Source organism: Manihot esculenta, chromosome 3 (genome assembly GCF_001659605.2).
Source record: "Manihot esculenta cultivar AM560-2 chromosome 3, M.esculenta_v8, whole genome shotgun sequence".
Classification (NCBI taxonomy): Eukaryota; Viridiplantae; Streptophyta; class Magnoliopsida; order Malpighiales; family Euphorbiaceae; genus Manihot; species Manihot esculenta.
This window is the reverse complement of record NC_035163.2, coordinates 13,902,966-13,922,348: the sequence shown is the minus strand read 5'-3', so window position 1 is coordinate 13,922,348 and position 19,383 is coordinate 13,902,966. Positions and strand designations below refer to the sequence as shown.

The window sequence follows — 19,383 nt, the reverse complement described above, 5'->3', positions numbered from 1 at the left end:
ATAAGTTTGGTGGGAATTGTGAGTTAGTTTAAGGATGTGGCATGCCATATACTGCACTACAGTTACACTGATTTTTGGGATACAATGAGGTACCCTACAGTTATAAACTCGGCTTTTGAGCCATACAGTTATTCGGCACTTTGTGCCTTATAGATACAGTTTTCTTATCTGACTTAACAGTCACATTTAAATTTATAGGGGCCAAAAGAAAAATAATAAATAAATAAAAGTATTAAGAGAAAACATAACTTTTACATGAAGAAAAAGAAAAAGACTATGAAATTGAAATTTGTATATATGTGAAATAATAATATGATTTAGAATTATTTCAAATTATTTGCTATATAGTTTATTGTTATTTGTTTGATTTATTGTTGATATATGAATTTTGATTTAAATGTTTTTTTTTTTAAAAAAAAAAAAGAAGTTGAGCACCACTAAGCAATTTGCTTAGCGCGTAGGAATTTATTTTTTCCTCGCGCAGGTTGTAGATCCAAGGAGCAGTAGATCAAGATCTGCATCAACCCAGTCCGAGTTATATCATTAACTATATCGGGGTATATTTTATAAATTTTATATAAAGTTAATTTTGAAAATATGGCATGTACATAAAGTTTTAGAGATAAAGTTGTATATGGTTTAAATTAGATATATTTGAATATTTTAATTTTGGTGTAAATATGGGTCACTAGTATAAGTTTTTGTGTTGAGATTAATGAGATAGTTAAGAAGTGTTTGATCTGAGTGGAAATTGTGTTGATGTTAAAAGAAGTTTGGGGGTTAAGGTTAAAGTTTATAGAAGTGTAATATTACTATTCACATGTGGAATTAAGTCCATATTTCAGGGGAAACTTTGTCGGATTTTCGATAAAAAAAAGCCATGAATTACACGATATAAATTAAAGGAAAAATTAAGAGAATGGTTACAAAATGTAATGTCTCCGGCTTGGTTAATTAAATAACCGGGTAGGGGGTGTTATATTTAGTGGTATCAGAGCAGGTTTAGTCGACTCTAGGCAGTATGTGGGTAAATAGTTAGTTATAGGAATATGTACATACCATATATATTAAAAATATGATGTAACTCTAATTCATATCTATTTTATGAGTTTTAATATTGTAGGATGACTGAAGAACGAAGAGAACTTCAAGTCGGAGAAGAGGTAGAAAGTCATGTACCGACTGAGGCCATTGGCCATGTACCGCCACAGGCTTCTCCTGGTGCTAGAAGGCCAGAGCAGGAGGTCTTATTGTAGCAATTAACAGAGATTTTCAGGCAGGTGGCCGGAGTAGCTCAGCCAACTATAGTTCCACCATCGGCTCCTGCACCAGCACCAGCCAGGCCGCCTATTAATAAACTGAGAAAGTATGGTACTATAGAATTTAAAGGACGAAAGGAAGATGAAACATCTGCAGCAGAATATTGGTTGCAAAGTACAGACAGGGTGCTTCAACAGCTACAGTGTTCCCCAGAAGATAGTCTAGTATGTGTAGTGTCACTACTGAAAAAAGAAGCCTACCAATGGTGGGACACTGTGGCACAGACAGTGCAACCAATACAGAGGACATGAGAGTTTTTCTTGAATGAGTTTAGAAAGAGATATGTAGGAGACATATATATTGTGACGGTCAGCTGCTTTCAGCTGCCTGCTTGCGGATTTGCGGCGCAAATCCGTCCCACATCGAGAAATGATGAGAAAATTGAGTGGTATATAATAGCTAGCACGAAACTACTAAATAACTTGGGTTAACCATTTTGGGCCAAGTGGAAAGTGGGTCCAAAAGTTATTTGGACCAGTTCAGACCCGGCTGTTTCAATTGGTATCAGAGCCACCCTGGGTCAGACAAATTGTGCGGAGCTAGTGGGTCTGCGAGGAAAGGGCTACCCGTGAGAGACGAGGTGGAGCCGCCTGAGGTACTAGCGAAACACAATACCCAAGGGTCCGGTTCTGGTTAGCAATTGTAACCGATTCAGTTGCGACGAGGACGTCGCAAAATTAGTGGGACCGAGTGTGACGGTCAGCTGCTTTCAGCGGCCTGCTTGCGAATTTGCGGCGCAAATCCGTCCCACATCGAGAAATGATGAGAAAATTGAGTGGTATATAATAGCTAGCACGAAACTACTAAATAACTTGGGTTAACCATTTTGGGCCAAGTGGAAAGTGGGTCCAAAAGTTATTTGGGCCAGTTCGGGCCCGGCTGTTTCATATATGGGGGAGAGAAAAAGGGAGTTTATCTATTTGAGGTGGGGACGTATGACAGTAGCTGAGTATGAAAGGGAGTTTATTAGATTGAGCAGATATTCCAGGGAGATTATTCCTACAGAGGAGACAAAATGTAAAAGATTTGAGCAAGGGTTAAACACTGAGATCAAGATGCTTCTAGTTGCTCTTCAAATCAGAGATTTTTCAGCACTGGTGAATGCAACTTTAAATGTAGAGAAAGTGAGGGAAGAAGATCAGAGTAGAAGACAGAGGAGTCAGCAAAAAAGGACTTACAGTCAGACTCAGAGTCAAGGACAGATGATAGCTTCACAGGGCTCTAGTAAGAGACAAAAAAGTTTTCAACCTGCTAGATCAAGCCAGTCTCAAAGGCAAGGCCAAAAATCAGCTCAGAGTTTAGCAAGTGGGTCTGTTCAACAGACTACTTCTGTGGCCAATTCTGGAGGCTCAGGAAGAAGTCTTCCACCAGAGTGCGACCACTGCAGAAGGAGACATACTGGTACTTGCAGATTGCTGACAGGAGCTTGTTTCATATGTGGCTCTATGGATCACGTTATGAGGGATTGTCCTAAGAAGCAGACAGCCTCAGCACCAGCAACAGAAAGAACTGCACCAGTAACTCAAAAGACCAGAAGCAAAGGTACAAGTGAGTCGACAGGTACCTCTAGTCAAAGAGTGTCAGAGATTATGGATAGACCAGAATCTAGAGCACCTGCCAGAGCCTATGCCATTAAAGCCAGAGAGGATCAGGATTCCCTAGATATTATCATGGGTATATTTTCTATTGTTGGCCGATCTATTCATGATTTAATAGATCCTGGTTCCACACACTTTTATATTTGCATACCTATCACAAATAAAAAGGAACTACAAGCAAACATACTAGACCAGGATATAGTAGGAAATAATCCTTTTGGCCACAGTGTAGTTGTCAGTAAAGTATTTAAAGATTGCCCCTCTTAATTCATGGTCATATTTTTCATGGAGATTTGATTGAATTACCTTTTCGGGAGTTTGATGTGATTCTAGGAATGGATTGGTTGTTTAGACACCAGGTTATAGTTGATTGTAGAAAGAAGAGAATCACGCTAAAGACACTGGATGGTGAAGAAGTAGTAGTTGTGGGCGAGAGATCATATTTTCTCTCCAATATTATTTCTGCTACTGCAGCCAGAAGAATGATAAGAAAGGGTTATGAGGCATACTTAGCCTGTGTTTTGGAAGGTAAGAAGGAGAAACCTATTGTGCAAGATATACCTACTGTTTGCGACTTCTCTGACGTCTTTCCAGACGAATTACCAGGATTACCTCCAGAAAGAGAAGTAGAATTTGCCATAGAAGTTGTACCAGGCACTACACCCATATCAATTGCTTCCTATATGATGGCTCCCACATAATTAAAAGAATTAAAAGTGCAGCTACAAGAATTACTCGATAAGGGTTTCATACGCCCTAGTATCTCTCCCTAAGGTGCACCAGTGCTATTTGTTAAGAAGAAGGATGGTTCGCTGAGATTGTGTGTGGATTACAGACAACTCAACAAGGTGACCATCAAAAATAAATATCCACTTTCCCGTATAGATGATTTGTTTGACCAGCTAAAGCGAGCGGGTGTCTTTTCTAAAATTGACCTAAGATCAGGTTATTATCATCTCAGAGTAAAGGATGCATATATTCCAAAGACTGCGTTCAGGACCCGATATGGGCATTATGAATTCCTTGTCATGCCATTCGGATTGACCAATGCTCCAGCTGCATTTATGGACTTGATGAATCGTATCTTTCACCCTTTCTTGGACCAGTTTGTTGTTGTGTTCATAAATGACATTCTAGTCTATTCAAAAATAAAAGAAGAGCATGATAGGCACTTAAGGATTGTGTTGCAAACGCTGAGGGAGAAACAACTTTATGTTAAATTCAGCAAATGTAAATTTTGGCTGAATGAAATATCTTTTCTGGGACATGTAGTATCTGCAGAAGGCATAAGGGTCGATCCCAAAAAGATAGAGACTATCCTTGCATGGAAGCCACCCAAGAACATTACAGAAGTCAGAAGCTTTTTGGGGTTAGCTGGTTATTACAGAAGGTTTGTAAAAGGATTCTCCCAAATAGCTGCTCCACTGATAAGGTTGTTGCAGAAAATTGTCAAGTTCGAATGGAATGACAAGTGTCAGGCTAGTTTTGATCGATTAAAGGCTATGCTCACAGAGGCACCTGTCCTTACACAACCAGTGTCAGGTAAGGACTTTGTGATTTATAGTGATGCCTTTCACAATGGACTTGGTTGCGTGTTGATGCAAGATGGAAAAGTTGTTGCTTATGCTTCCAGGCAATTAAAGCCACATGAAAGAAACTATCCCACCCATGATTTAAAATTAGCAGCCATAGTCTTTGCATTAAAGATCTGGAGGCATTACTTATATGGTGAAAAGTGTTATATTTATACGGATCATAAAAGCCTAAAGTACTTGCCAACTCAAAAAGCGTTAAATTTGAGACAAAAGAGATGGATGGAGCTGTTAAAAGACTACGATTCTATTATTGGCTACCACCCTGGCAAAGAAAATATGGTGGCAGATGCTCTTAGTAGAAATCATTTGCTTGCACTCAAAGCTATGAATGCTCACTTGACATTGGCTGGAGATGGAGCTGTTATTGCAGAATTGAAAGTTAGGTCCAGTTTGCTTCAACAAGTCCAGGAAGCTCAGAAGGAAGATAAGGATATTACAGTGAAGGTAAGACAAATATAGGAAGGGAAGGATAATGGGTTTGAAATTAAAGCTGATGGTTGCTTATATTACCAAAACAGAATATGTGTGCCAGACATAACTGAGTTAAGGAAGAGTATACTTGAAGAGGCATATAGTAGTCCATACGCAATGCATCCTAGTAGTACCAAAATGTATCAAGATCTGAAGAAAAACTATTGGTAGCTAGGAATAAAAAGAGATATAGTAGAGTTTGTTTCAAAATGCTTAACCTGTCAGCAGGTAAAAGCAGAGCACCAAGTTCCTACTGGGTTGCTACAACCAATCTCTATACTAGAATGGAAATGAGATCGAGTTACTATGGATTTTGTCACTGGTCTGCCACTCACACCAAGAAAGAAAGATGCTGTATGGGTGATTGTTGATAGATTGACAAAGTCTGCACATTTTCTAACTATTAGAACAAATTATTCCCTTGAAAAATTAGCAGAATTGTACATAAACGAGATAGTACGACTGTATGGCATACCTATCTCTATCATATCTGACAGAGACTCGAGGTTTACATCAAGATTTTGGGAGAAATTGCATGAAGCCTTGGGTACCAGATTGAACTTCAGTACAGCTTTTCATCCCCAAACAGATGGACAGTCAGAGAGGGTAATTCAGATCTTAGAAGACATGTTAAGGAGCTGTGTTATTGAATTTGAAGGAAGCTGGGAAAAATATCTTTCGTTAATGGAATTCGCTTACAACAATAGCTACCAGTCCAGTATTAAAATGGCACCTTATGAAGCATTGTATGGGAGGAAATGCAGGACTCCTCTATGCTGGACAGAGCTAAGTGAAGATAAGCTTGTGGGTCCTAACTTGATAAGACAAACAGAAGAAAAGGTTAAGATCATCAAGGAGAGGTTAAAGGCAACATCAGACAGACAAAAGTCATATGCAGATAAGAAAAGAAAGAATATAGAGTTTTTAGTGGGCGATAAAGTATTCCTTAAAGTTTCACCTTGGAAGAAAGTGTTGAGATTTGGCAAAAAGGGCAAACTAAGTCCTAGGTTTATCGGTCCTTATGAAATTATGGAATGTGTAGGACCGGTAGCCTACAAGCTAGCCTTACCACCAGAACTTGACAAGATACACAATGTTTTTCATGTTTCTATGCTTAGAAGATACAGGTCAGATCCCTCTCATATCCTCCCAGCGAAATCTGTGGATGTGCAACCAAACTTGTCATATGAAGAAGAACCTGTGAAAATTCTAGCAACAGAGATAAAAGAGTTGAGAAACAAAAGAATTCCTCTTGTTAAAGCCCTGTGGAGGAATCACAAAGTAGAACAAGCAATTTGGGAGAGCGAAGATATCATGAAAGCACAATATCCTCATCTCTTTAATACAGGTAAAATTTCGAGGACGAAATTTTTATAAGAGGGGTAGAGTTGTAACATCCCAAAAATAAAATAATAATAAAAAAAGAATAAGAATAAAAAAAGAAAAAAAAGAAAAAAGAGAGAAAAAAATAAATTAAATTTTAATTTAAGGACAAGTGGCAATTTGCTAGCCACTTAACCAAATGAAAAAAAAAAAAAAGAAAAGAAGAAAGAAGAAAAGACTAGAAGAGAAGAGGAAGATATCTTCTTCAATTTTTTTTCTTCCTCTGCCGTGAACTACCAAGAAGAAATTTCCATTCTCCATCTTCTTCCTTTTTTTTTCTACACCAAAATTTCTTCAAATTTCCACTTCCAATCAATTACCCATCTTCTCCCAACACATTTTCAAAGTAGAATTTGAAGAAAAGAAGAGAAATCAAAGAGAAAATTCAAGGTTGAGGGAGAGTGAATAGTAATCAAGGGTTTGGAAATTTAAAGGTATGTTAGGGGTTTTGATGTAGGAATGTTTCTTATCATTTTATGTGAATATTTATGAAGAATATTGTATTAATATGATTTATTTGTTTATTTTTTTCATGAAGAAGAAGTGGAAGGGAAGAGTGGAAACTCTAAAAGGGAAAGGAAATGAAGATTAGAAAACTTTAAGCTTGTGGAAGATTTTAGAAGGTTTAAGGTTTGTGTTTAACTTTATTTGAATAAATTCAATAATTTATTAATTAGGTTTTATTTAAAAATTTTACTATCTTAGTGGAACTAGATGAAGTGAATAATATCTTAGTCATATAGCACGATTAAAGTTTGAAGAAATGATAAATTTAATAAATAGAAAATTTTGAAATTAATATGTAATTTGAGCAAAACTCAAGTTATGGACTAAGTGGAATGTCTCTACTTTCTTTGATAGGGATGTAATTTGGCTAAGATTGTAACGACCCGAAAATCGAACCGCTACCGGCGCTAGGATCCAGATCGGCTTAAGGCCGCCGGGACTCGTAGCAAGCCTGACATGAAACCTGTAAACCTGTTTAATCCCATACATGATCAACAATCATACATAAAAATTAAAACTTTTCTTTCATACATTCTATCATACACCAAACTCAACCTGCGCATGCGCTGAACATAGTCATAAACATAAACTTGACCCCTCTGTGGGATCTCATCAATGCCCCCAATGGGTGGCATAATATGTGTTGAGTTGGTTTATATAAGCATTATAAAACATCTAAGATCATGTATTAAAAAGGGATTACAATATACTATGGTCAAGCACACTTCTAGACCTTAATATCATTACATATCTATACATCATTATACAAATTCGTCATGTCCACATTCTAGCTATTACATACATAAGACTTCATTACTCTTGCTGACCTCCTTGTCTACCCTGTACCTGTAAGCCTGGGGGTTAAGGGAGAAGGGGTGAGCTACTAGAGCCCAGTGAGCAGAATAATAAAACATTTAAAATATATGATAACATGAAATGCATCACATCACAGCTAATCACATCAAGGATGAATTTGTCACCAATAGTCCTCTACATAGTCCAACTGTGCCAGGGGCGTAGAATGGGCCTCACTGGTCTTTCTCTTACATAATCATAACATAGCATAACATAACATTCCAACTGTGCTAGGGGCGTAGAATGGGCCTCACTGGTCTTTCTCTTACATGGTGCCAGGGGCGTAGAATGGGCCTCACTGGTCTTCCGTACCGTACCATCATCATATCATAACATATGGGGACTGAAGGATCATTCAACATTCATCCGCATCATCAACATATTATGCAATGCAACATATTCGTGAGTTCTAATGCAAGCACCCTATTATATCTCATGGCATTCATGATGCGTGAATCATGCTAAAACTGGTTTATTTATTTAAAAGCATAAGAGTTATTCCACTCACCTCTGGCAGAAGCTCTACTGACTCAGAAGCAGCTGAACTCACTGCTGGGGTCCTCGGTTCCTCGGGTCCGAACCTACACAGGTGGACTCAAATGAGGGACCAAACAACTAGAACATAACTCTAAAAACATCGCCCAAAAACCCCCTAGAACATCATGAAATAATCATAGAAAATCATGCAAAAGAGGGCTGGACAGGGCACTTTCGGCGGCAGGTTCGGCGGCCGAAAGTCCCTCCAGAGCCGAAAGTCAGGCAGGTTCGGCGGCACCTTCGGCGGCCGAAACTCCCAGACAGAGGCGAAACTCATGCATGTTCGACGGCACTTTCGGCGGCCGAAACTCCCAGACAGAGACGAAAGTCTCCTTTCGGGGGCAAGCTTCGGCAGCCGAAGGCTGCTTCCACAAGCATGTTCGGCGGCCGAAAGTTCCTTCGGCTGCTGAACCTGGTTTCTCCCTTAGTGGCAGAAACTCAGCTCGTCAATGCATATACGCCTCCTAAACTTTCCACACATGCACAAACCTATTCTACAACACACATACACAAGCATACTAGCTCCTAGGGGCTTCAAACTATGTAAAACCCCATCTAAAACACATCAAGCATGCATTTGCAAGCCACATTGTTCAAAACACAACATAAACTCAAAAACCTAGCTATAAGCTAAACATGCATTCTACCCCATAGATCTTCATAAAACTTACTTAAAACATGCAATGAGCTTAAGATCGGCTCTTACCTCTTAAAGATCGAGAGAGAGACGACCTAATCTTGGAGATGGGAGATTTTCAACTTCCTTGGGTCTCCAAGCTCAAAACTTGCTCAAAACATGAAAATCTTCAACACAAAACAAAAACTTGTGAAAATCTTGAAAGATCTGAAGGAAGAACTCAAAGATTGGTGAAGGACGGCGGAGAACTCACCTTGGCCGACAATGGGGAGAAAAACTCGCCCGTTTTCGGCTAAGGGACCCTTTTATAGTGGCTGGCCAGGCCACGTTCGGGGGCCGAACGTGCCTCCGCATGCATGCCATGTTCGGCGGCCGAACTTGAGGTTCGGCGGCCGAACCTGGACTTCCCTCACTTATGCCTTCGAAGGCCTAAGGCACACCCGAAATGCCTGCATGTTCGGCGGCCGAACCTGGGTTTTCCTCCAAGGCTATTTTCATGCAAAAACTTATTTTCCTTTTTTTACTTAAAAGCATCAAATATATTAAAACATTTTATGAAAACATGGTTTTACCCTTCTAGAGGTCTCCGACATCCGAGATTTCACCGGACGATAGGAGTTCCGATACCGGAGTCTAGCCGGGTATTACAAAGATATAATAATTAAAAAAATTAATTATTAGTCTAAATAAGGAATACTATGTTAAACGTTGTAAATTAGTTAAATTAGGGTTGAAAGAAAGTTGTTAAATAGAAATAAAAATTAAAAGAAAAAGAAAAATGAGATATATAGTATATCGTGACAAATAAAAAAAAAATTAGATTAGAAAAAAAATAAAACTAAAAATAATAATAGTTAATTAATTAAGGATTAAATTATGAATTTATAATTTATGTAGTTGAATTAAATTAATAGATTTACATGATATGACAATGTTTAAAGGCAGAGTTGTAATATGATAAAGTATTATAGTTTGAATAATTGAAAGTTACATTGTATTGAAAGTGTTGACTTATTTAACTAATCCTAGCTGATTCTAGAGATTTGATTTGATCTGATTAGGATCCTTAATTATCTCTGTAATTATTATTTGATTACTTACTTCCTGTTTAGATATGATTCTCTGTGTATAAATAGTCATGTAGACCAATTGTAAAGATTAAGAGTGAAATATAAAAATACTCAAAATTTTCCCAAAATTCTTCATGGTATCAGAGCTTTTTCCTGATTTTTTGGGTCCAAATTCAATTTTTCATTTTTAGGGTTTCAAAACCCTAGATCTACCAATTTTGGTACTAACCCATCTAGGAGCCTCTTTTTCTCTCACCGCCGGCACCAGGAGAACCGCCGGACTGCCGCCGGCCGATCGACCAGCTCCGACGTCGGAAAAGCCTGCGCGTGACCCGTCGCTTCCCGGCGCGTGATCCATCGTCTGTCACTGTTTCGCCGCTCAGATCACTCCGGCGACGATTCCGACCATCTTTCCGGCTCTCCCGTGCTGTTACCCGGTCTTTTGGTGAATCAATTGGGCTTTCTTGTGTGTACAACCTTGGGTACCTCCTATTCTTTCACTGTTCATAAATCTTTACTATGGCAGAAGGGTTGAATAACGAATATGATCCAATTCGGGTCCAAGTGTTGGGAAGAAATCATTTGCCTTCCCTAGAAGAGGCCCATGCCCATGTTCAACAAGACGAAAGTCGTCGACATGCTATGCTCCATACTGCACCAGTTGAAAAGGCTGGGTTGACTACCAGTTTGAGCACACCACAGCCTCCTACTTCTGAGAAAGATCACTTACACTGTGACTATTGTGGGAAACTAAGGCATACCAAAGAGACTTGTTGGAAGTTACATGGTCGTCCCACTAGAGGTCGTGGAGGAAAACGAGGTACCTCTAGAAATCAAGCTAAGTTAGCAGAAACTGTGGATGAGCCCTTTAAGGAGACAACAACGACTGAGTTCCTTTCCCCTAATGAACTTCAGAGTCTCAAGCGCCTCTTGTCTCATATTGACACCTCTTCATCCTCTGGTGCTACATCTAACTTTGTAAAGTCAGGTAACGCTTCCTCTTTTAATAATGTTCCATGGATTATCGATTCTGGTGCGAATAGACATATGACAGGCTCTTATAAAGGCTTTCTCAATTATTCTCCTTCTCTAACCAAAGATAGTGTCATAATTGTTAATGGCTCTTTTACTCCCATATCTGGAACAGGTTCTGTTATTTGCACATCCAACATTAAATTATCATCTATCCTTCATGTTCCCCACTTTCCTGTCAACCTTTTATCTGTCAGTGCTATCACCAATGCTCTTAACTGTAAAATTGAATTCTTTCCTGATCATTGTGTTATTCAGGATCTTCGCACAGGGAAGATGATTGGCAATGGTAGGCTGCATGATGGCTTATACATGTTGGAGGGTGATCCGGCTTCTTCGATATCTCAAGCCTATTTTGGAGAAAATAAGGATGTCAATCAGGAAATAATACAGTGGCACCGGCGGTTAGGGCATCCATCATTTTTTATTTTAGAAAAACTTTATCCTGATTTGTTTGCTAAAACCCAGTTTGTCTCTTTATGTTGTGATGCTTGTGAGTATGCTAAACACACTAGAACATCCTATCCTTTGAGTCATAATAAAAGTCAAATTCCTTTTGCAACTATTCATTCTGATGTTTGGGGGCCTACTCAAACGGTCTCCTTATCTGGTAATCGATGGTTTGTCACCTTTATTGATTGTTGCACTCGAATGACTTGGGTCTATTTGATTAAAGCTAAAAGTGATGTCTTTTCTTGTTTTCAATCCTTTCATAAGATGGTTTGTACTCAATTTGATACTAAGGTGAACATTTTGAGAACTGACAATGGAAGAGAATACATGGATAGTAGCTTTTCTGCTTATTTGGAGAGTAATGGGATAATACACCAGACTAGTTGTCCTTATACTAGTGCTCAAAATGGCGTTGCTGAGAGGAAAAATAGACATCTATTGGAGGTAGCTCGATCTCTTATGTTCACCATGAATCTACCCAAAACATATTAGGGAGATGCAATTCTTACATCTGCTTATCTTATCAATAGAATGCCTCTCAAGACCCTTAACTTTATGAGTCCTTTGACAGCTCTACAAGGGAAGAATTCATACGTTGTTCCACCAAAAGTATTTGGGTGTGTTTGCTTTATCCATACTAGGACGGTAGGAAAACTGGATCCCAAGGCCCTTAAATGTGTGTTTGTTGGGTATTCTCCAACACAGAAGGGATACAAGTGTTATCATCCTCCCTCTAGGAAATACTTCGTTAGTATGGATGTTACCTTCCGAGAAACTGAACCCTACTTCAGTACCACCCACTCACCTCTTCAGAGGGAGAATAATGAGCAAGAAGAGGTGATCCCGAATTCTGTGATTCTGAATGATATGGTTCAACTAGAAAGTTTGAGTTCTAGTAGACAGGGGGAGATGTCCAATCAGGGAGACAGAACTGGTCGTTTGGACAAGCCAGATTTGAGAAGGTATTCAAGGAGAGATAAGGCAGAAGAAGCCATTATGCAGTCTACTCAGAGTCAAGAATCTTCTCCTGGCGAGTTACCAACAACTCTTTCTTCTGGTGAGTTACCCACAACTCTTGAATGTTTCAATGACTTAGATAAACCTATTGCACAAAGAAAAGGGGTCAGATCTTGCACTAAACACCCTACTTCTAACTTTGTTTCTTATGAATCTTTATCTCCTTCCTATAGAGCCTTTGCCTTGTCTATTTCCTCTATGTCTATTCCACAGGATTGGAAGAAAGCTCTTGCAGATCCTAAATGGAAGAAAGCAATGATTGAAGAGATGAAAGCATTGGCTAAAAATGAGACTTGGGAGCTTGTCACTCTCCCACCTGAGAAGAAACTCGTTGGCTGTAAATGGGTGTTCACAGTGAAACACAAAGCTGATGGCACAATTGAACGGTTTAAGGCCAGATTGGTTGCTAAAGGATTCACCCAAACCTATGGAGTGGATTACTAAGAGACATTTGCCCCAGTTGTAAAAATGAACTCAATCAGAGTTTTGTTATCTTGCGCAGCCAACTTGGACTGGGACTTGCAACAGTTTGATGTGAAGAATGCTTTCCTCCATGGAGATTTAGAGGAAGAAGTGTTCATGGAAATTCCTCCTGGGTTCGCTGATGAGAAGACACAAGGAAAGGTGTGCAGGTTAAAAAAGGCTTTGTATGGGCTAAAACAATCTCCCAGAGCTTGGTTTGACAGGTTTAGCAGAGCCATGATGTCCTTTGGTTACCAACAAAGCAATGCTGATCACACTCTGTTTTTCAAACATCATAAGGGTAAGATCACCCTTCTTATTGTGTATGTTGATGATATAGTGGTGACAGGTGATGACAAAGAGGAAATGGCTCAACTAAAGAGGTTGTTGGCCCAGGAATTTGAAATCAAAGATCTGGGAAAACTGCAATATTTTCTAGGTATCGAGGTGGCTAGATCAGAAAAAGGAATTTTCATCTCCCAAAGAAAGTACATTCTGGATCTTTTGGAAGAAACTGGTATGATGGGGTGTAAACCAGCAGAATCTCCCATTGAAAGTAATCACAAGCTGAAAGCAGGAACTGGTGAGTCCGTGGATATTGGAAGATATCAGAGATTGGTAGGAAGGTTGATTTATCTCTCACACACTCGACCGGATATAGCCTATGCTGTTAGCTTAGTCAGTCAATTCATGCATGACCCTCGCGAGACTCATATGCAAGCTGTACTTCGCATCTTGAGATACTTAAAGTCTGTGCCAAGGAAAGGGCTTCTTTACTCCAAACATGGTCATCTCCGAATTGAAACTTTTACAGATGCAGATTGGGCAGGATCTCTCGATGATAGGAGATCCACCTCTGGCTACTGCACAGTTGTGGTGGGGAACCTTGTCACCTGGAGGAGCGAAAAACAAAGTGTTGTTGCTCGGTCAAGTGCGGAAGCAGAATACAGAGCAATGGCCCAAGGAGTATGTGAACTCTTATGGTTACAGAAGTTATTGGAAGAGTTGAGATTGTCCGAGAGAGACAAGATAACTTTGTATTGTGACAATAAAGCTGCTATAAGTATAGCACAAAATCCAGTCCAACATGACCGAACCAAGCACATTGAAATTGATCGGCACTTCATTAAAGAAAAATTAACAGACGGTGTCTTGAGCCTAGTTCATGTGACTTCTACGGGGCAACTTGCGGATGTGTTTACTAAAGGGCTTAACAACAAGATCTACCATAATCTGATTTGCAAGTTGGGCATGTGTAACATCTTTGCACCAACTTGAGGGGGAGTGTTGACTTATTTAACTAATCCTATCTGATTCTAGAGATTTGATTTGATCTGATTAGGATCCTTAATTATCTCTGTAATTATTATTTGATTATTTACTTCCTGTTTAGATATGATTCTCTGTGTATAAATAGTCATGTAGACCAATTGTAAAGATTAAGAGTGAAATATAAAAATACTCAAAATTTTCCCAAAATTCTTGAGAAAGTTTTTGTCCCCATGTTTAAATGTATAAATTATTTAAAGTCTGCCCTAGTAAGTTTGGTGGGAATTGTAAGTTAGTTTAAGGATGTGGCATGTCATATACAGAGATCTTGCAGTACTGCACTACAGTTACACTGATTTTTGAGATACAATGAGATACCTACAGTTATAAACTCGGCTTTTGAGCCATATAGTTATTTGGCACTTTGTGCCCTACAGATACAGTTTACTTATCTGACTTAACAGTCCCATTTAAATTTATAGGGGCCAAAAGAAAAATAATAAATAAATAAAAGTGTTAAGAGAAAACATAACTTTTTACATGAAGAAAAAGAAAAAAACTATGAAATTGAAATTTGTATATATGTGAAATAATAATATGATTTAGAATTATTTCAAATTATTTGCTATATAGTTTATTGTTATTTGTTTAATTTATTGTTGATAAATGAATTTTGATTTAAATGTTTTATTTAAAAAAAAAAAAAGAAGTTGAGCACAACTAAGTAATTTGCTTAGTGTGTAGGAATTTATTTTTTCCTTGCGTAGGTTGTAGATCCAAGGAGCAGTAGATCAAGATCTGCATCAATCCAGTCAGAGTTACATCATTAACTATATTGTGGTATATTTTGTAAATTTTATATAAAGTTAATTTTGGAAATATGGCATGTACATAAAGTTTTAGAGATAAAGTTGTATATGGTTTGAATTAGATATATTTGAATATTTTAATTTTGGTGTAAATATGAGTTACTAGTATAAGTTTTTGTGTTGAGATTAATGAGATGGTTATGAAGCGTTTGATCTGAGTGGAAATTGTGTTGATGTTAAAAGAAGTTTGGGGGTTAAGGTTGAAGTTTATAGAAGTGTAATATTACTATTCACAGGTGGAATTAAATCCATATTTCAGGGGAAACTTTGCCGGATTTTCGATAAAAAAAAAGCCATGAATTACATGATATAAATTAAAGAAAAAATTAAGAGAATGGTTACAAAATATAATGTCTCCGGATCGGTTAATTAAATAACCGGGTAGGGGTGTTACAGAATGAGCCTTCATTGCTTTTTTAGGAATATATATATATCTAATGGCGGATACTGATAGGATGAATCACCACGTGGTAAGGGCATCCTGACAACTCTAGCCTGTATAAAATTTTTCTCAAGAGATAATTTATCCTTACGTCTATTATAGGGGATTCAAAATAAGGTTCCAATTTAGTTGCTACTGCTAGAATTACAAATGAAAGTTTTTCAAGGGAAGAATAGTTAAGCTCTGATCCTTTGATTACCTGGGTTGAGTAATATACATGCCTTTATTTTTATTCCTCCTCCCTGACTGAAACAAAGCTAACAATTTCTTATGTAACTATAAGATAGAGAAAATAGACCTCTCCTAGTCTAGGTGAACTTAACAAAGGTGGTGAAGATAAAAAACTCTTACTTTCATTTAAAACTTTCTCATAATCTCCCCCCCATACTTATTTTTTTTTCCTTTAAAGCTATTAAAAATGGAAAACAGCATTTGGCCAAACATGAGATGAACCCGCTGTTAATTGCCTATTTAGTTATTGAACTTGATTACTATTTTTCGAGGGTTGGATATTCAATACAGCCTTTATCTTATGAGAAGCAGCCTCAATTCCTCTTTCTTAAACTAAATATCCTAAGAATGTTTCCACCTTTACCCCAAAGGTGCACTTGTTAGGATTAAGTTTCATACCTATTCGATCAAGAACATTAAATTCGGTAGTGTCATTTAGATGATTTTTAAGATGTTCACTTTTCACCATCATGTTGTCTATATAGATCTTTACTGTTTTACTGATTAACGGCTCAAAGATCCCAATCATGAGTCTCTGATATGTTGCCTTTATATTCTTCAACCCAAATGGCACATCACTAGTAGAATACACCCTCATTAGTGATGAAGGCTATTTTTTTCAACATTCTCTGGGTCCATTTGTATTTGATGATTACTTGAGATGGCGTCTAGGAATGATATCATTGCATGTCTAGCCATGGAATCCACTAATTTACCAATAGCCGGGAGTGAGAAATGGTCTTTTTGACATGCTTTGTTAAGGTCTGTAAAGTCTATGCACATCTACCAATTTATATTTTCTTTCTTAATGATGACTACATTAGCCAACCATGTGGGATAGCGCACCACCTTAACTAAACTTACAGACAATAGTTTATCAATCTCTTGCTTAATTACCTATTGTCTTTATAGAGCGAGCTTCCTTTTCTTTTATTGGACTAGTTTAAAATTGTTGTCTATATTTAATTGTTAGTTATAATAGCTAGGTCAACCCCTGTCACTTCTTCTGGGCATTAGGCCAAGGTGGACTTCCTCTCCTTTAAAATTTTTATCACTACAAAAAAACAGTAATTTAGCGACCAAAATTTTGGTCGCTAAAAAGAAAGATTTGGTCGCTATTATGCAATAGCGACCATTTAGCGACCAAAACGAAATGGTCGGTGTTTGGCCAGTCGCTAAAGTTTTGGCGACAATCTGAAAATTAGTTGCTAAATTAGCGACCAATCAGCGACTATTTTTTGGTCGCTAATTTGGTGTCATGGCAAATTAAGTATTAAAAATATTAGTCGCTGGGTGGAAGTAAATTGGTCGTTAAATTTTAGTCGCGAAATGGTCGCTATTTCGTTGTTATTTGATCGCCTCGGGGAAGAGCATTTAGTCGTTGTGTGGAAGTAAATTGGTCGTTACATTTTAGTCGCGAAATGGTCGCTGTTTTGGTCGCTAATTTAATCGCTATTTCGTTGTTATTTGATCACCTCAGGGAAGAGTATTTAGTCGCTGTGTGGAAGTAAATTGGTCGTTACATTTTAGTCGTTAATTTGGTCGCTGTTTCGTTGTTATTTGATCGCACCAGGAAAGAGCATTTAGTCTATTTCGTCGCAAATTAATAGTAAAATTAAAAAAATATTTATTATTTAATTTGTTTTTGTGGCTAATTAGTCACTAATAAATACATTTAAATCTAATTCATATCATTTTTTCAATAAATTCATAAACCTACTATAATATCAATATGTACACATACATTCCAATACATAAAATATCAAAGACAATATATACACATCAACTTCATTTCATAATTCTGCAATCTAAAAGTCCAAAACATTACTATAGTTCAACACTAAAAAACTTAAAATATCTCAAAATACATAAAGGATCCAAATAATATCAAATTCATATCATAAAATATATTATTTAAGTCAGTGAGTAATGGCATTATGCTAATCCATATGTGAATCACCAAGGGATCTATGAGCTGGAGGACTATTAGATGATGATGGCATCAATGAGGAAGACTGCTGTCCCATCTTTGCTGCCTGTAGTTCATCACGCATTTGAGCTATCATCTGATTTTGGTCTTCTACAAGTTTCTGCAAACTATTATACTTCTCTTCAAAATTTGCTTCAATTTCCTTCTTCCATTCTGGTGATTGGGATGATGGAACATTTGTTGATGTTCCCCCAGTTCCTGTTTGAGAGAAGGCAGAAGAGGCAGCACTACCTAAACCATAAACTCGACTTCCTTGCCATCCTCCTGCTGCAATAATGAACAATTGATCCTCATTAATAGTTCCTCCATCTCCTTCCACATGATCTGATCCCACATACTGGCTTGAATGTTGTTCTTTTAGCTTCAGATAATTTTCCTAGAAAATTACAGAATAACAGTTCAATTTGAATACTAAAGTAAGGAAAAATGCTAATACATACAAGATATGACAATTATAATACCTGCAAGATATCACATTTACAATACTTGCAAGATATCATAATAGAAAAATCAATCACACAACTGAGAATCATAAACAATTTCCTCACACAACTCAAAATCAATCAACAACTCAAAATCGATCACACAACTGAGAATCATAAACAATTTCCTTGTGAGAATAACCTAGATATCAGAATCATACTTACAACTGAAAATCAATCACACAACTGAAAATCAATCACACAACTCAAAATCAATCACACAACTGAGAATCATAAACAATTTCCTTGTGAAAATCACCTAGATATCATAATCATACTTGCAACTGAAAATCAATCACACAACTCAAAATCAATCACACAACTGAGAATCATCAACAATTTCCTTGTGAGAATCACCTAGATATCAGAATCATACTTGCAACTGAAAATCAATCAAACAACTCAAAATCAATCACACAACTGAGAATCATAAACAATTTCCTTATGAGAATCACCTAGATATTAGAATCATACTTGCATGTACCACTGCAACTGAAAATCAATCACACAACTCAAACTCAATCACACAACTGGGAATCATAAACAATTTCCTTGTGAGAATCACCTAAATATTAGAATCATACTTGCAACTGAAAATCAATCACACAACTCAAAATCAATCAACAACTCAAAATCAATCACACAACTGAGATATCAGAATCGTACTTACAATTGAAAATCAATAACACAACTCAAAATCAATCACACAACTCAAAATCAATGACACAACTAAAAATCAATCACATAGACATCAAAATCATACTTCCAAGATATTACTTAGAAAGACAACTTGTTTATATAGAAACTTACATAAATAATTTCAGCTCGTTTATCAACAAATTTGTTGCGATCACTCTTCTTTGTATGGGTGTGGAGAAACAACTCAACTGCTGTTGGAGGAACTTTGTCTGTCTTAGCATTTTGTATGTGTCTAGCATGCTCCTCATGTGTTATGGACCCACCCGTATGTTTAGAAGGACCAGCTCCTAAACCTCCTTTCTCTGTTAGGCGGTTCTTTGAGTACTTCATTGACTTTGCTACATACTCTGGAGTACTCCAATCTAAATTCTATTTATCCCAAACTTCATTTGATATATAAGCACTCCTCTTTTTTTTTTTCTTTTCATTTTTCAGAAAGTCTTTGTATCAGGTATCTACTTTTT

The 19,383-nt window shown here is 37.4% G+C and overlaps 2 protein-coding genes and 1 long non-coding RNA gene across 4 annotated transcripts; all 3 read left to right on the top strand.

Annotated features, from left to right (window-relative positions):
• Positions 1–2,255: 2,255 nt before the first annotated feature.
• Positions 2,256–5,278, top strand: LOC110611529. The gene is made up of 4 exons (XM_021751916.1): positions 2,256–2,994; positions 3,252–3,572; positions 3,693–4,957; positions 5,213–5,278. Exons 1-4 carry the CDS (start codon positions 2,256–2,258, stop codon positions 5,276–5,278), a joined length of 2,391 nt encoding a protein of 796 aa, XP_021607608.1.
• A 1,384-nt stretch (positions 5,279–6,662) lies between these two features.
• On the top strand, positions 6,663–6,949 carry LOC122723210. 2 transcript variants are annotated; one of them, XR_006350169.1, is made up of 2 exons: positions 6,663–6,801; positions 6,909–6,949. It is a non-coding gene; the product is annotated as an uncharacterized LOC122723210 (long non-coding RNA). The 2 variants fall into 2 exon arrangements; XR_006350168.1 differs by having other exon boundaries at positions 6,669–6,801; positions 6,906–6,949.
• Positions 6,950–10,571: 3,622 nt separating this feature from the next.
• LOC122723365 lies at positions 10,572–11,319 on the top strand. The gene is made up of 2 exons (XM_043955446.1): positions 10,572–10,961; positions 11,264–11,319. Exons 1-2 carry the CDS (start codon positions 10,616–10,618, stop codon positions 11,296–11,298), a joined length of 381 nt encoding a protein of 126 aa, XP_043811381.1. The 5' UTR covers positions 10,572–10,615; the 3' UTR covers positions 11,299–11,319.
• Positions 11,320–19,383: the final 8,064 nt, after the last annotated feature.

Bases quoted from the DNA above. Each gene is read 5' to 3' on its own strand.
- LOC122723365 (XM_043955446.1), top strand. From the start codon at position 10,616: ATGCTCCATACTGCACCAGTTGAAAAGGCTGGGTTGACTACCAGTTTG. The intron at 10,962-11,263 runs GTAACGCTTCCT...TGTGTTATTCAG, and splicing joins ATCTAACTTTGTAAAGTCAG to GATCTTCGCACAGGGAAGAT.
- LOC110611529 (XM_021751916.1), top strand. From the start codon at position 2,256: ATGACAGTAGCTGAGTATGAAAGGGAGTTTATTAGATTGAGCAGATAT. The intron at 3,573-3,692 runs GCACTACACCCA...TCTCTCCCTAAG, and splicing joins TGCCATAGAAGTTGTACCAG to GTGCACCAGTGCTATTTGTT. The intron at 4,958-5,212 runs GTAAGACAAATA...ACCTGTCAGCAG, and splicing joins ATAAGGATATTACAGTGAAG to GTAAAAGCAGAGCACCAAGT.